Source organism: Amphibalanus amphitrite, unplaced genomic scaffold (assembly GCF_019059575.1).
Source record: "Amphibalanus amphitrite isolate SeventyFive unplaced genomic scaffold, NRLGWU_Aamphi_draft 001495F_arrow, whole genome shotgun sequence".
NCBI classification, from domain to species: domain Eukaryota; kingdom Metazoa; phylum Arthropoda; class Thecostraca; order Balanomorpha; family Balanidae; genus Amphibalanus; species Amphibalanus amphitrite.
The window spans coordinates 130,950-152,153 of NW_024882988.1; the positions used below are offsets into that span (position 1 = coordinate 130,950).

The following is a 21,204-nucleotide window of genomic DNA, read 5'->3' on the forward strand; positions in this document are numbered from 1 at the left end:
GGTCTGACTGTATCGAGCTGTGAACTATGCATTATATAGCCCGTTTGTCTATTGTGTGAGCTGCACTGGCCTTGGGAGGACGCAGACCGGACCGGTCGGCGCAGCATTGTTATCAATCTAGACGAGAGTGAGTGGAAAGTCCAGTCCAGCCGGCGCCGGGACTGACTGACGGAAGCTGACGCATAACGCGCAGTCCGTCACGCCTTAGCCGATTAGAATCAAGGTGGCGAGCAGTGTTGCATGAATCTTGGGCAAGGTATTCAGATTGGCAGATTGATTAAGCGACACACCCAGAACACGACAAAATCGGACGCCGATGTAGAACTGTTTACGCCCAATCGATATCTTTAAATAGTAGTTTATCATGTCAATATAGCAGGTACATTCTAGCAGGTATAGCAAGTATAAATAGCAGGTAAATATAGCAATATAGCAGGTACATTCATGCAGTTGCTTAGATTTTTTTTTTTTTGCTTAAATTGCATGAAATATTGAGGGGTATTTTGCAGGCGCAGCCCACAGCCTGTTTCAAACCCATTCCTCGGCCACATCGTTTCCGTTATAGCTCGGAGCAGGCTACATATCTGTTTGACGACGATCATCGGGTTTCGCATAACGTGGGCGTCTAAATGATCACAAATCGGGCTGTCGAGAAAAGCAAAAATGTGGCTGGGAACTCACGACCCGTGCCGTATCACAATGCATTGTCTGGTGATTTTTATCTATACCGTTAATGCCAAGGTCGCATTAATTTCCGACACGGTACACAATTACAGCAGCAGGTGTAGGTTTAATCCATTTACTTTGTTACATAGGTACATAAACAGAGTAAGTGTTTCCGTATGAACCATGCATGAGTTTGGCTACCTACCGAATTAAATGAAAGAGAACTTGTTACACCACTTTCTCACATACATATATCATGCTCTGAGAGACCAATGTCCTGCGCAGAACCATCGTTCGCCCCTGTTGCCTCTCACAAAGCCGACTACTGCAGTGTTCCGAAGGTCGTCGCTGCAGAGGTGATCGGTCGCGGGGCTCCTGCAGCAGCGCCGGCGCCGCGGCTGGACAGTCGGATCTCACACACGGTGCGCCTGGGAACGGGCGCGAACGGAACAGGAAAGTGGCGCGGCCGACCCGGGCGGGGCCGAGCAGGACGGCTGCTGCCGCCGAGATCAGTCTCCGACTCCCAGATCCCTGACTCACAGCGCGCAGCCGAGAGAAGGCCGAGCAGTGCCGGAGGTGGCCCACTCAAAGTCTGCCCTAACGGTCCAGCCAGAGAGTTTTCCTCATTTCTCGTGATCCGACGGACATTATATCGGCCGATGTGCACAGGCCACTGCTTCTATCGGAACGTGTGAACACCTTGTTTTGCACATAACACCACCAAGTTATCAGTGAAACGAAGGAAAAGGCATTCATTCACATATAATTCACAGTCAATTTTCCTCCTAAAGTTACGCATATTGCCCTTCGATTGGTTATGTGGGGGCTAGGTTTTATAATTAGGCCGTTACGGTCTAATGAGACCATTGCAGAGCCAAAAAGGATGCCAGAAATTAGGGGAGACATTGGTCTGGGCGACCAACCGGGTGCACCGCCGAGGCTGAGACCGTTTCGATGGACGGGTCACATTTTGACTTTTCCAGATAAGAGTTCGTTTTTTTTTCCAGGAAAAGGAAATGCCAATCCAGGAAATGAATACTTTACAAGCTTCTGAGGTCATATGCCAACCGATTTACATGCATGTTTTAGGTTCAACGCGGATGAACGTGCATTGTACAGACAACAGACATTAGCAGTATCAGCTCTAATGATATCATGCAGATCTGTGAATATTTCCAGCGGGTCGAAGAATTTAGTCAATACCAGCCGTTTTACATGCATGTTTATATTCAACACGGATGAACGAGCAATGAGCATGGTACAAACAACATACATACATTAGCAATATCCGGTCTAGTGACTTCATGCAGAGCTGTAAGTAGTTCCAGCGGTATGAAGACTTTTATCATTGCCCGGCTACCGGAGTCGTGTTCAGTTCTGACCGTTCGGCGGAAACTGAGAAAACTCCCACAGTCTCATCAACGCCACGTCAGCGGAAGGCCCGGACCGACCGGACCGCTCGCAAATATGAATCACGATTCACGACTCCACGAGCACCCTGAGATTCCTCTGAATGCCGCCATTTTTTATCGACAGGGGGAGAGAGGAAAAACAGCGGCCACGCCTGCCACGAATCTGTGCACCGGCACTGCAGCTCCTAACGAAATTTGCAGCCTTGAGCGACAGCCGAGCGGAGGGGCGGGGCGGCACGGTGCCGCTAGGCTATAAAGAGAGAGTACCGCTCGACAGGGGGCGGTACACGGTCGAGAGGTGGCCTGAGGTGAAGAACCAGAGCCTGACATACCTAACTCAACGAGTCGCAGTGACAACAGAGCGTGTGTGAACGAGAGGGGACTGTACCGACAGTAAGGTAAGAGTGGCGCTTCATTATATGATCGACCATTTAGGTGCAGAGTAGTAGGTATATGTACTGGTCGTTGTGTTTTGTTTTATTTTATGTTGAATATTGTGGCTGGTTTGTTTAATCTTGTGATCAATAATTTTTGTCCAAATGACGTTGCAAGTTTTATGTGCTATTTAATTGACTTTGTCTCGCATTATGGTTTAACTATTTTAAGCGTAATTTGTTCAATTGCCTGTTACATAATCATAAAAGACAGGTTTATTGCTTCAAATGGGATAAAAATGGTATGCTAACAGGTCTAATCTTGTTGGCAAAGCACAAACTGAACCACAAATAGGTTTAATGTCTATGAGCATGAGCATGACGAGATGCCCAAAAGAAATCTAACAGCGCTCGCATTATTGGCTACTTCGAAGATAAATACTTACCCAAGGCTGCGTAAAACCACATCCCACATGTAAGAAAACCGTGACTGTAAATTGAAAAAAAAATATGTGATGGGCTTTGTACAATACGGCGGAATCGGTCTTCGACGTCTGACTATATTGCTTCTGAGTATAACTTAATGCCTTTATGCTGCAATTTGCCGTATGCCACCGCCATAAGATACGCCTCAAACATTCTAAAACATTTGAATTTTGAATATTTGTTTCGTAAAAATGTACAGTAGGTCTACTAAAAAAGTCCCCCGCTCCAGAGGCGGCCGGCCGGCCGAACCCCCGGATTCCAGCCCCGACTCTATTGCGCAGGCCGCGGCAGTGACACGGGTCAGGTCGCAGCGCCCGGCGAGTGGGTCAGTTGGCGGCGGCCGGCCGTGGAGTGAGGACGCCGTGTGTGGGGCGCAGAGATGCCGCAGTGCAGAGGAGGGGAAGATAGTGACTCTGCACGATGCCGGAAACGATGCCTTTGTGATCTAAATTAAACACCTGCACTGCAGTGCATATCCTCCCTTGCCCCGTTCCTATTATATCATAATCCTTCAATAATCCGTAATGACCATTCAACGCAAGCAAGCAAACAAAACAACCCGTTTAGTGGCGACATCATCTCGGATAAAAAAGCGACAGTGATGATTAGAATTGACTTTGCACGAGGGCAAGCCGAGGGGTAGGTATATATGTATCATATGCCGAGTATTTTATTCCCATCTAGCAAAATAAGATTGGGGATCTTGTCCAACAAGTCAGCGGCCGTTCTAGACACAGATAAATGCTTTGTTTTCGGTCGCATCATTATCTGCAATAATTCGAAGCGAGGTTTAACCCTCGCCGGCCGAGAAGAAGGGGTGGGTGCCGCCACCATGTATTTTTTTTTTTTTTTTTGCTGTAGCTCAAAGCACACTGATGATAGAAGGCTGACATTTCATATGCCTTACATTTGATTCAAGCCGGATCATTTGAAATCAACCACGTTTCCATGTCAGGTCACTTAACTATGACGTCTTAAGTAATCCTCTGCAGACTGCACGGTTGTCGGTTATAAAATGATGCAATTCCGTAATGCACTTAGTGTCATACAAGCATAATGGGAAAATATGGAAACTGTTAATTTGGTGTCGGAAATGAGCTAAAACTATACCTCACGCACATGAAATCGTGACTTCATACATTCTTGGCAAGGTTTAGTGCTTCACGTTTGCATTGTTCACCTTGCGTGACGGAGTGCTCGTCAATAGGAGTGCCCGTCAATAACTACCGATCAAAATGAGCTAGCCAGTCGGGACAGCCATCAATGGACTCTGCAAGACTGGTCGAATCAAATGTTATGCAGCATGTCCTCCTTTCAAAAGCTTTGTGACCTGTGTTGCCCTAACATGACATTGACCTAAACATCCTAAATTGCTTCACCTAAGCAAAAAAGCATATAAATCGACGCGTCTGAGAACAGAAAACACGATTGTATCGAAATGACGATAATGCGACCTTCTTTGTGAAGTTATTCACCAAAAACCGACCCAATGCCTTGGGGCCCTTGACCTGCCCTAAGAGGTCACTGATATTTTTAAATGGGGTGACAGTCGCTGCGTCACGTAACGACGCAAGCGCTCGTTTTTTTCCGCGAGGCTCTAGCAATTAGCTCAATTATAGGAGCTAAACATGGAGTTGGGGAATCGCTCCCTTCTCACTCACTATTTGGCCGGGATAGTGTTTGCAATTATTGTTAAAATCTAACATTTTAAGATTTCAAATGATCCATTTCTCCCGCCCAAGTCTTTCAATTCAAGGTCACCAGGTCACGTCAAGTGACCTTACCTCAAGGAAAGTTCCTGTGCTCATTATATCTAAATACATCGCTTTAGAACCTTCAGCGATTTCAATGGGCAACAGTATATGTATTTGAAACGTTTATTTTGCAAGTTTGACATTGCTGACAGAAAGGTCGGGTCAATTTTGAGATCGCTAAATTCAATGGGAGAAAGTTGAACTGCGCTTTTTTTTGACGGAACACATAATAAACACTCTGAAAACATGTGGTGCCTGATGAGATACAATACTGAATGAGAAAATTGTTTGTTTTGTCGTGAGCCATCTTTTTCGGTCTGAGAAGGCCCTTGCAGAGCTATGACATAACTATGCTCTGGTGTAGTAATTTGGTTGTGCGAGCCAGCGACAGTGATCTGCGGACTCCGGAAGCGTCACTGTTCCCGTGGGACGATTGCCCTGTCGGGACGGTCCAGCCGTCTCCCCAACGGTCACCCGAAGAGGGTTATGCGTCTTGGAATGGAACCGATATCAACTACAGGTTGGCTGGTGGGGTGACCTCCAGTCCAGAGAGGGAAGCATGAAGACTAGGGGCGATGCGGATTGGTTTTTCCTGAGGATAGTGAGGACGGAAGGAATCTAGCACCCTTGACCCTTCCTTATATTGAATGTATCTCAGGCTGTTAAATCTCCTAAGCGTTTCTTTTTCTCGACATCGTCAAGGTGTCATTATTAAAAATATGAAATCCGGGAGGATAAATTAAATATAGAAATTGTGGCCAGCAGAACATTATCAGTTGCGTTCAACATACTCGTAAGCATGATCACACACCCAGCTTACACATGAGCCATGTAATAAATATTTTTGATAGACATGCTTAAGTTATGAAATCATCTAAAGTGTTTGTAAAGTTTCACGATACGGATCTAATATCCTGCTATCCATCATGACCATTTCTGGTCAGGTCATGTCTTTGATCATTGGCCAAATTCTTCCAAATGACCTCCCTCGCCGGCAAAGAGAGGGAGGGTTGATGCAACCCCCCCCCCAAGGTTTTTCGCGAATAACTCGCGTAAAAAGCGGCCGATCGCGACGAAACTTTCAGTACCCGCGATTTGATAAATTTTACACCTACCCTGAAAATTTCATGACCCTGACCCAAATGACCTTTGACCATCTGAATCACCTGAAGGTCAGGTCAGGTCATTGACCTTTGGTGACCTCGGTTCACTTTTTCGAGTTTTACATGTTTCCACGCTAGTTTTTGGAGCTGAATTCGAATTAAGCAACCATTTGAACATTTACGAAGTAGTTTTGGTGCCTTCGTAACATGTTACGAAGCTGTCAGAGGCGGATGACAGGTATTACGAATACCCGTCGTGACCCCTACCGGTTGACCTGACCTGACCTGAACCGACCTGGTCTAAATGCTTTAAGACATCATCTCTGATAAAACTAACACGATATTCGTGATCAGCACCCCGGAAAACCCCATAGCAGCCACACTTTACGACTTTCTAACAGGTCCCCATTTTCCTGATTATCGGGTCATTGACCTGACCTGGAAGGTCACCCGATGACCTAGGACCTTAAAATTGGGTATCATCGGCTTCCTCTCGTGACGGGCAACACGCTCGTTTTTTTCCGCGAAGCTCTAGCTCAATCAGGGGCCAAGCGCGGGTGGGGTCGTGCCACCCCCCCCCCCCCCCTGTGCCGTCGAAGGATGCAAAATAGCGTGTGCCGGCGAGGGTTAAAGATCAACTTTTGATTCATTCGAAGCGTTTTGATAAGAGGAACACGAGGCTGGTAAAATTAATTTCATGCAAGTTTAGCTTAAAACTTTTAGTGTTTGTGGAAAAGCAATTGGTTTTCTCATAATACCGATGGTGGCAGTTGCTGTTATTTACGTGCTAAGCCGTTGACCTTAATTAAATCTTACAATATTATTCAGACATAGCGGTAAACGAGCTGCTTGTTGTGTTAGGTTAGGCTCTTTCGGTCGATTTCAGAGTGGGAAGGATGACAGGAATTAGGGGGAGACAGGGGGCCTGGGCGGGAGTCCTGAGCCTCATGCTCCGCTGGGGCCGAGCCTATCACGTGGGTTGGATTGCCCTGACACATGGATAGCCCTGGGCGGTGTTTCACGGTTCCGCGCTGCAGCACGCTGCGCTGCGCTGCCATGCATTGTAGCGGCGGTTGATATGAATTCGGCTCCACGCTAGTGTTACGAGCTTCCGAGTCTGTTGATGTTTCCATGGAAATTGGAAACCCAATGCACCGGTGCGCACAACGCACCCTGTCCAAGCAAAATTTTACCATCGATGACCTCTGGTGACATGACCTTTTGCTCTGAACCGATCTAAAATTGGCTGAAGTATTTTTATTCTTTTTGCTACTTTCGACGCTACTTCGAATACCACTTAAAGGTAGTGTGCCACCTTCCGATGATTTCCCATTTTATTTTTCCTAGGATAAGAAGCTTCTGTTTTTACCTAATATCGCAAAAAAAAATCAAAAATGGGCCTGGAATAGTGCCTTTTTCGCCTAAAAGTTTATCGGTTTTTCGATATGTATAACAACTGTAGTGGGCTGACCTGCAAACAGGCGTCGGCAACAATCGCGAATGCGGCGCACATGTGACAATAAGCAAAGGTCATTATAGAGTTACGACGTACGGGAATGAGTTATCAGCTGTCTAATCGTAGACAACACAATGTCGAACCTTAAACTGTAAGCCTGTATTGGTATTGTTTCTTTTATTTGGCTGTCGAACATTATTTATGGTTTGAAATATGATTTTATGTAAAATAATTGATATGAAAAAGCCGTCTCTTAAGTTATGACCCCATTTCACCACACGCAAGTGGCAGAAATGACAATGATCAGCTGACGCATTTTTCTTGGCCGAAGTCAGAGCGCGCGCATATTTACGTCTGGACAACGAGTTGCGTTGGAGAGGCCGGAAATAGTGGCGATTTCAGGACCGCAAGAATGGACCGTCATTGGAATGATTCTTTTTTAAACCGTGCACTGTTTTCGGCCGGAATTTAATAGTTACTACAAAATATTTTTTAATTACGTTTCCACCAAGAATGAATGCCATCAGGGCTAAATCTTTAATACTTTTGCATTTTGTCAAGAAGCATATAGTGCTGTTATATTGCAGTTTTAGCGCGTTTGTTACAAAATATGAAGCGAATAAGCGTCAGTGTATGTACAACAGTGCCAGAAGTTAACTTGAGGGAAAGCTGTGCTAATTGCTCTTGTCCATCCACTAAAATTTATTAAATATTTTGCTTTGTGTATTCCAAAAGGAGAGGGAACTATTTCATTTGTGCCTTCATGTCAGAATTGAAGGTGGATCATTAAATTTTCAACGCAGTTTACAAACAAGCATTTGGTCTTTCTCGTTTATAAGCAGTGGCTAAGAAAAGGTTGATCAATCCTGAAGTTCAGTCATCGTACCTCAACTTGGCAGCAAGATCCCCCAAGGACAGAGGATATATTGTATACATGTCCTGTAAATCAAAACAAACAAGCATTTGGTCTTTCTCGTATATGTATAAGCAGTGGCTAAGAAAAGGTTGATCAATCCTGAAGTTCAGTCATCATACCTCAACTTGGCAGCAAGATCCCCCAAGGACAGAGGATATATTGTAAACCTGTCCTGTCAATCAAAACATTTTGTGCCTTCAAAGGCTTAAGTTATCTGTGGTGTGATCGGAGTTAGGCTATATGGCCGTTTTTGTTGTATGTTTATGTGGAGATTGAATATAACTGTGACCCTGTGCTTGTTTGTATACTTACGGTCAAACAGGGAACAGCACATTCACATAACATACTCACCTAGCACCTAACTCATAGCTGTACCCTGCAGGATCTGTACTTGTTCATGTCTCGAGCATTAATAAAGCACTAAAGTAGCTTAGTAATCATTTCCCACATTTTCTGAGCATCTAACATGACATACAGCAGTGCAGAGCAGCTTCAGAGAAGAAACACTTAAAATGCACAGACTCACACCAGCCACCCAATGAGCCAGTTCCTCAGTTGACTGTTTCCCTGGACACAGCTTGGCAATTTGAGCTAACTTTTGGCAAGGTGAAGGTTAGCAGGTAAGATTGAGTTAGGGTGAGTACCTACCTATAACTGGGTGCTACTGCCATGCAGGTCTTGGGTAGGCTGCAAATATGTGTGATGATTGAGGTTAGGTCAGCTGTCAGGTTAGTCAGGTTCAGGTATGCTCATTGCTCAGGTCACATTTTTATGGACATTTGGCAAATTAAAAAACTAACAATCTGATCTAAGCTAACCCGACTAAACATACACAACTACTGACTATAGGAACTGAGCACCTACCTAATTGTGCCTACATCTCATACCATGTCAAAGTAGAGTTCCTTGGTGGAAGATTACCCTCAGTACTTTTTATCCCAGCCCTGTGAAGAAAACTAATGCTTCTAAGCTCGGAGTCACTGCTGGCCATCCACAGGAAGAAATGCTGAAACTGAGAGCTTTGCCATTGTATATTGGACCAATAATGACTATCACGAATGACTATGAACACATAATATGATCACATCGCTGCATGGATTGTCACATTGACAATTTTACGACAATCCTTTTTCAAGAAATACAGTGATGATGATTAACATCAAAATCAACATAAAGTGGATTTAGTGATCCAAGCTTTCTCCTCCAGTAGCAATGGAATGATCACATGTTTCATTTGCCAGACACTGAGTACCTGATGCACATTACAATCTGCATAGCATCTAAGCATAGTAAAACTGCCCAAGTCCATTCATTCTAGATTTTAACTTGATAGTTAGCACTAATTTATCTTGCTGTTGTAAGTTATTATTCAATATTCATACCAATACATCAATATGCGCTCATCAGTCAACATTTCTGGCATGATCCTGCTCAGCGTGCTCTTCAGTATTGCTCCAAGGTCTGCAATATTATAGCTTGTTTTTGGACAATAAGCTCTTTTAATTTTACCTTTTCTTGCTGAGTGATATATGAGCCCGATCAACTTGCGTTTATCAACCAAAATTTCATAACTTGTTCAACTTGATATTTATATTGCTCAGTAGTCAGGACCTCTCTCTGTCAGCCTCCTGGATACTTCAGATTGTTTTCAGTCAACATGCTTCTTAAATATGATATAAGTCAATCTTAAGGGATTCAAAACATCCAACAAAACGACGTACAAGAGCAAGAAAACCACCAGATAAACTAAAAAATGGCCTTGGAACAGAGCCAAGTGGTGCTCCATTTGTTTGTTTACAATGATTGTAGTGCTGATGTATTTTTAGGACTCTGAACGTCGGCTTATAAAAAAATGAAACGTTTTTACAAAAGTTGTAAGGCAAGTAATATTTATCTGAAAGAACTAAAATATTCAAAAGCCAAACACTATGAAATACATGAATCGGTACGAAAAAGTAACCCAAAAATCCAGCCTAATTACCGGCTCCTAAAACTGCAACACAATCAGCACTTTTCCCCGCAACTCGTTGTCCAGACGTAAATATGCAGAGCGCGCGGCCCGACGCACCACCACCGCACCACAAAGTATGAGCAGAAGCCGCGCCCAAAGCCAGGGCCCCGGTAACGTGAGGTAGCCGAGTCGGGGCAGCGTGCGCTGACCCAAGCCGGGGCCGCGGCTTTGGGCGCGGTCTACCGCATCCCCGCGGGCAGCCCCGGGCTATCACATGACACCGGGAGGACGCGCGGCCCCGGCTTGGGTCAGCGCACGCTGCCCCGACTCGGCTACCTCACGTTACCGGGGCCCTGGCTTTGGGCGCGGTCTACCGCACCACCTAACAGGCGTGTTCGAAACCGCAGGAGATGATGGTGAACGGGTTTATCGAAACTTGATTGGATGAGCCTATCGGTAATAGCGATTTCAGACGTGCATTTATTGTTCATAGTGGTGTGAAATGTGGTTGGGGTACGACCGACAACCCGTCGGGGCGAATTTCGCACTGGGGTACTCAAAATTTGAAAAATTTAAGACGTTTCCATGAGTTTTGAAGGTATGGATAAGTTCTAAAAATCCGGTTCTCCTTATCTGGGCCATTAACTCCATACGGTCCAGGAAAGCTGGCACACTACCTTTAAATGCCCAAATTAGAAGAGTTAGACATTTTGTTTTTCTTACAGACAATGACAATAAAAAAACAATGCAATAAGACCAGACGTTTCGACAACAAAGTGCCTTCGTCAGTGGAAAACAAGATATAGGCTTTACATCGATAAAAAATATAGATTTTTTAAAAATATTTTTATCTTCTATATTTTTTATCGATGTAAAGCCTATATCTTGTTTTCCGTTGACGAAAGCACTTTGTTGTCGAAACGTCTGGTCTTATTACATTGTTTTTGTATTGTTATAGTCTGTGAGAAAAACTAAATGCCCAAAGCTGAGTTATAAGAATGATGCTCAATCCCCATTTCCCCTCCAACAGGGCGCGAGAGTCTAGGCATTCCTGTGGCCTGTGGGGCACAGGCTAACAATGACTATCTCATAAGCATTGTGGCCATGAACATCTACTGCCATTCTTTAACACCGATTTCGCTGCGCTGAGCGGTGGCCGTCTCGTTTGTTGGATTCTACAGCTGGCTGGCGGAAAGCGTTACCGGCCACCCGTCCACCGCCCGCGGGCCGGACCGAGCGGTCCCGCTGACCCTACCTGACCTGAGCCCGGCGCGATATGGGACGGGCAGACGGGGGTTCGGCTCAGCGAAGGCAGCGCCCACTGGTGCTGGGGACTTTTTTAATAGACCTACTGTATACCCTGTATACTGTGTACCCTGTATACTCCACATACTGTCGCCCGTGAATAACGTATACTATATATACTTCTACTAATCAAAAATTTAACTTCTTGATGAATTGTGCTTTCACGCAGGTGCTCATCATGGATCCAGTATATTCAGTGCATTCATTATATGTAGGTCCTTCAGGCTTGGCAGTGGTCATGGAGTGCTCTGCACTCTGCAGAAGCATTTCGTTGAATTTCATATCGTGTCTGATCGTAGGTCAAGTTACCTGTCGTTTATAAAAAGAGAAAATAAGCCGATATCGACGACCAAAATTACTGGGACCTTCTGTCATACGAGTACAGCTAATTTGACCGTTCCATTGCTTGTTAGATGTTCCATAACCGCCCCGGTTACACTTTGCCGATGAAAAAGTAACTACCAACAGATAATTCAGACTTCTTTGCGCTCTCGACAGCGTGCAGACTGCAGAGTTAACTCGACAGTTATGTGCAGAGTAAGTGTCCGGTGGTTTGGTGTAAGGTAATGTCAGTGCCCAGTGGCCCTGTTCCACAAGACAACTCTCGTTCATCTGCAAATGCGTGACTTCAAGCGGCGATGAGTGAAATACCTCTAGGCATGCTTAAACGATAAAGATTGATAGAAAAGAATCACATGGCATTTGCGCAAACTATTTAATCTACGCTACACCGTTTAAATTTTTGGTGACGTTCGGCTTATAACAAGTGAAAGAAAATGAGCCAATTAGTTTGAAGCCGTCCTAGCATCGTCATTGAATGTCATGCATGTTTTGCATTGTTTCAGTTTCCCAGTAATGCATTTTTATGATAATTTGACGGTATGATGAGGTGTGGTCATTGTGCAGCTCCCTTGAGGAATGTCGAACTGTCATTTCGCTTCATCTCAGGAGAGTCTCTTTGCTTCATACGCCATTAGCAGCAGGCTCTTTTCGCACATAAAATGCCTGTAATTTATATACACGCATAAAATGAGAAAACTGTCGAGACGGTTGCCCAATTTCAGCGATCCTGAATATCTGCGCCATTGTTAAAAAGTCGACTAATTGGCCGGAGTTCGGTACATTTCATCCTTTTTAGATGTCTCCAATAAAAATTAGATACCTAAGCATTTACTATGTAGGTATCTGTAGATTTAGGTACTTGGTTAAAGTCAGAGACATGGTGTCAGCGTCAGTTGATGTCCCTGCAGCCCTGCACTCTAGCCCGGCTCCTGACCTGGAGCCACCAGATTGTCGGCCACTACCAGCCGCAGTGTCGTGTCTTTTATTGTTCGTAGTTGTGAATAACGTCCTATAAGTACACTTGTCTGTCGCCGCCCAGTATCGGGACTAAGTAGTGCCTCCTTTTTCCAGATGCGCTGGTCGCTAGCGCTGCTGGCCACCCTGGTGGCTAGCTCGCTGGCTCAGGTAGACTACGCTCCCGGCGCGGGGCCGCTGCAAGATCAACCACAGCAGCAGCAGCAGCAGCAGCAGCAGCAGCAGCAGCAGCAGCAGCGGCGACAGCTGCCTCGGCAGTCGTTCCAGGCGGCTCAGCGGCCGCTCCAGTCTCCCGACTTCGCTCCCAGCGCGCCAAGTGACGGCTTCCAGCCTCGCCAGCAGGCCGACTTCCAGCAGCCTGGACCGCAGCGCGGGCAGCATCCCGACTTCCAGCAGCCCGGCTTCCGGCCCTCGCCTCGCGACTTCGCTCCGGAGGAGGTGGCGGACGCCCGGTCACCGCTGGAGCGTCAGCAATTGCAGGCCACTCAGAACAGCCCGCGGTTCCAGCAGCGACCTCCGGCACAGTTCGCCGAGGGCAGACTCGGCCGGCTCTCCGGCGCCGACCAGTTCAGGGGGCAGCAGGACGCGCCCCGCGACCAGTTCGTGGACCCGCGCGACCAGTTCCGTGGTCCGCCGCCGGGCCGACGCCAGTTCGACGGTCCCAGGGACCAGTTCAGTGATCCCCGGGACCAGTTCGACGGTCCCAGGGAGCAGTTCGGAGGGCCCAGGGATCAGTTCAGTGATCCCAGGGACCAGTTTGGCGACCCCCGGGACCAGTTCGGCGGTCAGCAGAAGGCTCCTGTCCAGCAGCAGCAGCAGCGGGCCCCGCAGCCGGCACCAGCTCGGCCAGACAGATCCAAGAGCCGCTTCAAGTCGATCGCCTACGATGAATCCGACGGAGAGGGCTCGGTAAGTCAACCGAACAACAGAACCTTTAGACTTTCACTCTTACATCCTACGAGTTCCCAACTACTCATCCATTTGGGACGGTCTCTAAATTACTTTTGCAGCATTCGCATTATTCGGCATCTAGCTAGCTAGGCCCATCTTGAGATCATGTCCCCTGATGATGACTTGAATTTGAACCTGGCAGCAATCTGAGAGCAGCTTATTTCATCTGAAACATGACCATTGTGTTAATGCGAAGTGATATAAAAAAGGCTTAATGCTATGCATCAGGTTCATCACCGTTAGTTAGCGAGAGCATGTGTCCCCATTCGCTTGGGTCTCACACTCCATGCTACTGATAAGAAGTGATAATTTTAGGCGTGACCAACTTCGGGATATTTGGCGCTTGCAAAAAGGATTGCAAACATTCCCCAATGCTCCACAGTGGATTATCATAAAACGCCAGGTATGTCTCAGCAGTCGTGGGATAATTTCCCAGCTAAACTGGGACAGCTATCTGTTCCAAAATCTAATTCTGCTTTTGCGTGGTAGACGTATGATAAGACCACCTCGTTTCGTAGCGTGCAAGTCCGGGTGCGCTGCGGGCCCGAGTGACTCCCTCGCTGGCCTTTTTGCGGGCGCGTTCGCCGACAGTCACGACCTATGCCGGATGCCACGCCCTTGCAAGCAGGTACTGGCACATGCAGACACCGTCCGGACGTGAAAAACGATAGCGATCTTGCCGGTCATGCGACATTCAGCAGGTCTCAGTCAGGAGGCTTGTTAGCGAAATCCACGATAGCATGGCTGAAAGTGTCGAAATTCTGTTTTAGCCTCTGTCGCTTGCAGTATCATGCACGCGGTTTCGCCATGACACCTTTATGAGAAAACGCATGCAACTCTTCAGACGTGCGTTAGTTATTCAAAGTAGACATACGAGCACAAAACAGTAATTTACAGCACTTATTTTAGATCTTTTGCCATGCTTAACCGTTTATTTTCCTTGCGTTGGACCCTGTCAGCTTCCTTCTCAGCAGTATTGCAGCCCCATTGTTGTTGTTTGTTTGCACTGAGTCAATCACAGGGAGGTGAGCTAAGTCAAGTGTCATGGCTGAGAGTCCGACCTTATCACCCCAGGCCACCACCGTGGCACGCATTGAATCTGACCTTCACCCGAGCCGGCGGCGCCAGATGTGTTTGAATAGGAGCCGCAGCAGCCGTGACGAAAGACGCAGACAATGCCAGCTTTTTGCTCGGTCGGATGGTTGCAGGATAGGTGTAGACTACACGTGAGGTATATGTGCCGTGTGTGCATTATTGAATTCTTTGTTATCGGGAATATCATTGCATAGAAAATGTCGTATTCAAAGTTGAACTGAAAGTCCCCGCACTGTCGTCCACTCTTCTATTCGGCGCCTTGTTATAAAGCAGTGTGACGGGTGACTCCGCGCAGTGCCGACCCCGGAACTGTCTGAACCGGAGCACGGACAGCTCAACAATGGGGCGCCGCTATGCCACGGCGTTCGCTATGCATTCGTCACGGCAATGTGCACTACATAGGTATGCGTTTTTATGTGTCAGACCAAAGTTCAGCTTTACTTCCTGATTCCTCTTTAGTCGGTTTGTTCTTAGAGCGTTTTTAGCTGTTCATCAATGAACAATGCTTTGTAGAGCCTCTTATGCTGCTCATTTTACGAGCGAAAATGAAGCTGATATATGTTTGTAGAAAGAAAGCTGAAGAAGTGTTCAAAACAGATATTTATATGTGACCGCACAGGCATGTGCATTGTGCATTGTGCACTGTGCAGTGTGCTTCGTACATTGTAGAACCAACTTCGCATAAAACAGTAACGATGATATTGAACTCATTAATACATAGATGAAATAGTATTCCGGACCAGGTCTGCGTCGCCCGCTGTCGTATGCAGTCTCCGTTCCGCTGTGGAGACGCGCGAGCAGTCAGTAGTGGCGGCGCCGACAGTGGCAGTGAAATTAGCGTGTCCCGTCGAGCGTTAGATGCGGCCCCATCCCCGCCCTCCGGTGCACTGGAGGGTGGTGTGAAACTCGGGGTCGCTCCAGTTACCCACGAGTCACCTCTGCGATTACTGAAGAGCCTCTGCGTGTTACACGAACAAGCTTTGAACCGAGGCGTCACCGTTAGGTCGAAGGCTGAATACACAGACGTTACGTTGGCGTATATCCTACGTATTTTATAAACATGTCAGTTAGGCTTACTGAGCTTGGTCATAGAACTGACTGTAAAAACCACCATGGCATCAACTAGGTACTCATCTGACTAATATGATGTTAATCAGACATTTTACCTATGGGAAGATATTTTTATTGTTGTGGGATCGGATCGTTTTCTACAACCCTAACGGGCGATATTATTCTTGGTTTGTTTCAGTTTGACTACAATGACGAGGAGGGACAGCAGGACGCCAGTCCGGACCGACTGTCTGAGCTCCTGGCCATCTCCAAGTTCAAGTGCGACCCGAGCGCCACAGGCTACTACGCCGACGACACGGTCGACTGCGCCGTCTTCCACTACTGCGCTGCCGGCGTGAAGCACTCCTGGGTCTGTCCCGACGGACAGAGCTTCCATCAGATCAACCTCATCTGCCAGCCCACTGGCGAGGGCAACATCTGCAAGCGCTCAAACGAATTTCACTTCGTCAACGACTTCCTCTACAAACAGGTCAACAACGACTCGTCAAACCCGGAGTACGCGAAACGCTTCAGCCTGGACCCCCTGTCGCCCAGTGGGTTTGATGCTGATCCCAACAGTATCGACCAGTTCGGCGCTGGGCCGAGGCAGGGCAGGCCGCAGGCCGGTCTGCAGCAGAGCGGAAGTGAGCGGCAGCGGCAGCGGGCTCCTCAGCGCGGTCGGCAGCGAGTCCGGCGGCCACAGCCCGATCAAGGAGTCGTGAGGCAGCAGGCTAGCGTCCCAGACTTTGACGAGCCGAGTGCATCCAGACCGGGCATCCCAAAGCAGCAGATCACATCGCCAGACTTCCAACAACGTAAACAGGGCAGACCGAACTTCGGAGGACCCAGTGGACCGAGTTTCGGAGGACCTGCGCCACCCAGTGGACCGAGTTTCGGAGGGCCCGCGCCACCTAGTGGACCGGGCTTTGGAGGACCCGCGCCGACCGGTTTCGGAGGACCCCGAGGTATTCCGCAAGGGTTCCCCGAGGCTCAAGGTATTCCTCCCGAGTTCGATGGCCCTCGCGGAGGCAAACAGGGAATCAACAGCGGCCCAACTGGGGGACTGGACAGCAGAGGACCGCAGCGAGGAGGACCTAATCAGTTCCGAGGACCTCCGCCGGCCGGATTTGGTCCACCTCAGATTCAGAGACCTCCCGCCCCTGGTCCTTCCCAACTAGGGGGACCGCAGGGCTTCGGCGCACCGGTCGGCCTGCAGAATCTTGATCAGCTGCGTGATGGACGCCACTCCTTCGCTCAGCAGCGCGAAGGGCAGCTAGGAGGTGGAGGTCCCGGTCAGGACCAGCAACTTTTGGATAGGCCTCGCTCCAAAGCCAGCACTAAGTCTGGGGACTCACGCCAAGAGAATGGAGACGTTGACGCCCAGTTTCAGCGTGCTCAGCAGCAACCAGGAGGCAGGCCTGATGTTCAAAACAAGTTCAGACCAGGAAACAGAGGACCAGGTGGCTTTCAGCCTGGATTTCGAGGTCTGAGAGGCCCCGGCGGACGTGGTCCCAATGGTCCTGGACCACAGGGAATCCCGCCGCTAGGATTCGGCCCGGGACGACCGCAGAACGCTTTCGGGCCCAGTGGACCAAGCGGACCAGGCGGACCCCGTGGAGGAACATTTGGAGGACCCAACGGGTTTGTGGGGCCTCAAGGCGGTCCCTCAGGCGGCTTTATCGACCCTGAGCGTCTAACGCAGCAGGGCCCACTCCCTCGCGGTGCACCCCTCGGTTTTGGTGGTCCGGGAGTTCCTCCGGGCGTCGGTTTGCCTCCGGGCGCATTTCTAGGCCCGCAGGGTGGATCTCCCGCCGATATCGGATTTGCCGGCATCCCGTCGTCTGGCTTCGGTGGTCCGGGCGCCCGCCAGCTGCGTGGAATAGCTCAGAGCAGCGCTCCGGCGCGGTTCAGAGGTCGCGGCGGCGGCTCCGCTCAGCTCCAGGGCAGGCCTCCCCGCTCGAGCAGCGCCAGCGCTCGCTCGGAGCGCGGAGAGACGGCCGCCCGCGGCGTTCAGTACATTGACGCCTCTCAGCTGCGGCGCGGACGGGCGCGGCGGCCGGAGCCGTCCGGTGTCCGGCCCCAGCGCTTCCAGTCGCCCCAGGGGCCGCCCAACGAAGCGGCGGCGACGTCCGATCGTACACAGCCCGGCAATCCGTTCCCGGTAAACGACATCAAACCGCAGCTCCGCTTCACTGGCGAGCCACCCCAGTTCTGAGCACACAATGGAGCCGGTCCGCGGCGACACCGGATGCCGATGTCGTCGGGACATTAACAGCTGACGAGATCGGCAGCTGTTTTAGTGGTTGTCTCATCTGTCCTTGCTGACTCCCTACTCCGGAGCCCACACAGCTACGTGGTCTGGATGGGTGGTTCCGCAGCGCTGGGGAGATTTGACAATGGCTATGTGACTGCATGTAGTTAGTTACTGATACGGTCGGTGACAGGTGCCAGGTGACAGGTGACTGCGCCTAAGCTGCGCAGCGTCACGACCGGCGGGCTCGTGACGCGTCACGGCAGGCCGCTGCGGACGCCAAGGCCGGGCCGCGTCACGCATACGGCTCAGGCTGCATTAAGTTCCGTGACGGCAGTTCAGACCGGTAGAAGAGGTCAGCGCGGAGGTCATGGCGAGTCAGACCAGGCTGATTGTTTTCACATTAGTGAATGCGTTGCTTGTATTTTTTATATACCTGTGATGGATGTTTGGCATGGTGTCGCTTTAGCGTCGCAGCTATGTAACTACTTCCGTTATCGTGCTAAATGTTTCAAAAAGAAGTAAGAGAGCGCGAATGTAATTTCTTCATTTCTGAGGACTTGTCACATGCGCTTAATTAGATTTCAAGGTCTCGGCAGCTATAAGGGCAAAGTCTTCAAGAACTTGAATATTCAAGTTATTTGTGAGATATTGGACTATGTAGGCATTTGCAATTGCATTTGCAATTGATCCGACAATGGTAAACCCGTCATGTCTATTTTGTGTAATAAAAGGTGAATTGGCTTTTCAATAATAAATGAAGGTGACATCGACATTTATTGGACGAACTCTTTACGAATAATTATAGAGTACCTAATTTATGTTGACTAGGATGAAAAAATAAAGGGCTGGAGGCGTCTATGTTACATTGCAAAATGATCGCACAGAATTAAAGAAATGCAATCATGCATCGTTTGGATGAGAGAGAGAGAGAGAGAGAGAGAGAGAGAGAGAGAGAGAGAGAGAGAGAGAGAGAGAGAGAGGGAGGGAGGGAGGGAGGGAGGGAGAGAGAGAGAGAGAGAGCGAGAGAGAGAGAGGAGAGAGAGAGAGAGAGAGAGAGAGAGAGAGAGAGAGAGAGAGAGAGAGAGAGAGAGAGAGAGAGAGAGAGAGAGAGAGAGAGAGAGAGAGAGAGAGAGAGAGAGAGAGAGAGAGAGAGAGAGAGAGAGAGAGAGAGAGAGAGAGAGAGAGAGAGAGAGAGAGAGAGAGAGAGAGAGAGCTTTCAACGACTGGTCCCCGAGTGATGACTATCCTCACGCAAGATACGATGAATGGAGCTAGCAATTAAGCCCAAAAAAAGATATCGAAAATAATACAAAACACTTCTTTTGAAGGAGATGAATTGAATGGCTTTGGAGGCTCACGAAATGTGTTTTAGATATGACGCGTCACACAAACTGACGCATAAAGACTGTGTTCAAAAGTGTGACCGCGAGCACTTGTTGACGAATGAAAAGCGTAGGTACTGCCCGGTCGCCATAGCAACTAGTAAGCGTCACAAATTTCGAACACTATCCGAGTGCGCCAAGTTCGACTACATCGAGGACGATGGAATATGGATGATGGCTGCCAGCTGATTAATCTAATGAAACGCGAATAAATTCAACTTTTGTTTGAGATTGCGAGTAAATATGTGTTTGTTCATTTCAAATATCATTGAATTAGTTTTTGTAAATAAATTAACTACAAACGCCTCTGCGCAAAGTGTTTCAAAGAATAAATCAAGGTTTATGAAAACGTGAGGAGGGTTGGGAAAAGCAGGAAAAAGGGTCACGTGACTGGTGTCCCAATCTTATCTGTAAGAATCTTGGCCCCACCAACATTGGCTGATTTGTAGGATTTTGTTATAAATCTTTTTTCTTTTTTATAATTCTTTAATAATTTTTTTCGTATTGCAATTGCGGAGCTTAATGTCTTTGTAATGTAAAATGTTACCTCTGTGATGAAAAGAATTGATTCAGTGTAGCATTGCCATTGTATTTATCTTAATAATCGGACATTGTAGGTTTGACGACTTTTTGCCCCACCAACTTCCCTGGAGAAGCTCCACCAACACGCCCACCAAATCAAAACCGCTGACCTCACCCCTCGAAAAGTTGATACGACAAATGAGTGCACGCGTCCAACGCCTGTAGCGAAAAGTTCGCCTCCGTAGCCCTTACCGTTTCCAAGCAATAGTCTGTTTTAGCCGTTTCCAATGTTCACCTTATGGTGCACGTGAGCACGCGCCAAGGGCGCACCCCAAGCTGCATCATGCTCAAAATCTAATACGAGCTATGTTGACACACCCTGAAATATTGATCACCGTAGGTCAACGGACGCCGCCGCAATAAGCGCTACAAAAGTGTTACAATTCAATTTTACATAGAGACTAGAGTCATAGAGCCGCTTACAAATTTAAATTTGTGTACGGCAACCTTCAAAACGACAAATTCTCAGCGAATGCACTGGGCGGTGTATACTAATGTCCAGTTAAAACAGCTGCTCCTAATTCTTGTCATGCGTCGGATCTATTTTAAACATGCTGCATTTATTGATCAATGCATGAATTGGGAATGTCACAGCATACGAGTAGGCATTAATTCACTAATCTGTATTAAAATGCACATTATAGAGTCAGCAGTAGCGCCGCCACATCCGCGGAGCGAGTGGCAGCGGCAGCGGTTTGCTGTTCAGGTCATGGGGTGTCAGAAGCGCTGCTGCACCGGTGGAAGGTCACGGGGTGTCAGGAGCGCTGCTGCACCGGTGGACTGAACTGAGACACAGGGTGGGCCGCGCTCCTGATTGGCCCGTGCGCCAGGCTGACGCTCCTGGCCGGCCCGTGGGTCTGGGCGACGCTCCCGTGGGTCTGGGCGACGCTCCTGACCGGCCCGTGCCCCGGAGCGGCCGGCTGTCGCGCAAGGGGACTGCCGCGCACAGAGGCATCCGATGACACCGATGTCATCGAGCCCATCGACCTAGGAGCATCACAACCATGAGCACCGCGTTAAATGTCGCGGAATAAACCTTATAAGCCAGGGGTCTACCAGCCTCGGTCTGCGTGACGAATCCGCACCACGAATATCAGTCAAGATCGAAACACACTTTTGCCATTTTAGTGATCTGCTAAAGAGCCAGGTT

General features: G+C 48.4%; 1 protein-coding gene across 2 annotated transcripts; it reads left to right on the plus strand.

Annotated features, from left to right (window-relative positions):
- Positions 1-2,228: 2,228 nt before the first annotated feature.
- On the plus strand, positions 2,229-18,860 carry LOC122373438 (collagen alpha-1(III) chain-like). Of its 2 annotated transcripts, none has more exons than XM_043351501.1 (3): positions 2,229-2,476; positions 12,837-13,649; positions 16,036-18,860. In XM_043351501.1, the coding sequence occupies exons 2-3, from the start codon at positions 12,837-12,839 to the stop codon at positions 18,049-18,051; spliced, it is 2,829 nt and encodes a 942-aa protein (XP_043207436.1). In that variant the 5' UTR covers positions 2,229-2,476; the 3' UTR covers positions 18,052-18,860. The 2 variants fall into 2 exon arrangements, with proteins under 2 accessions (XP_043207436.1, XP_043207437.1); XM_043351502.1 differs by lacking the exon at positions 2,229-2,476 and adding an exon at positions 3,533-3,577.
- Positions 18,861-21,204: the final 2,344 nt, after the last annotated feature.

Bases quoted from the DNA above. Each gene is read 5' to 3' on its own strand.
- LOC122373438 (XM_043351501.1), top strand. From the start codon at position 12,837: ATGCGCTGGTCGCTAGCGCTGCTGGCCACCCTGGTGGCTAGCTCGCTG. The intron at 13,650-16,035 runs GTAAGTCAACCG...GGTTTGTTTCAG, and splicing joins AATCCGACGGAGAGGGCTCG to TTTGACTACAATGACGAGGA.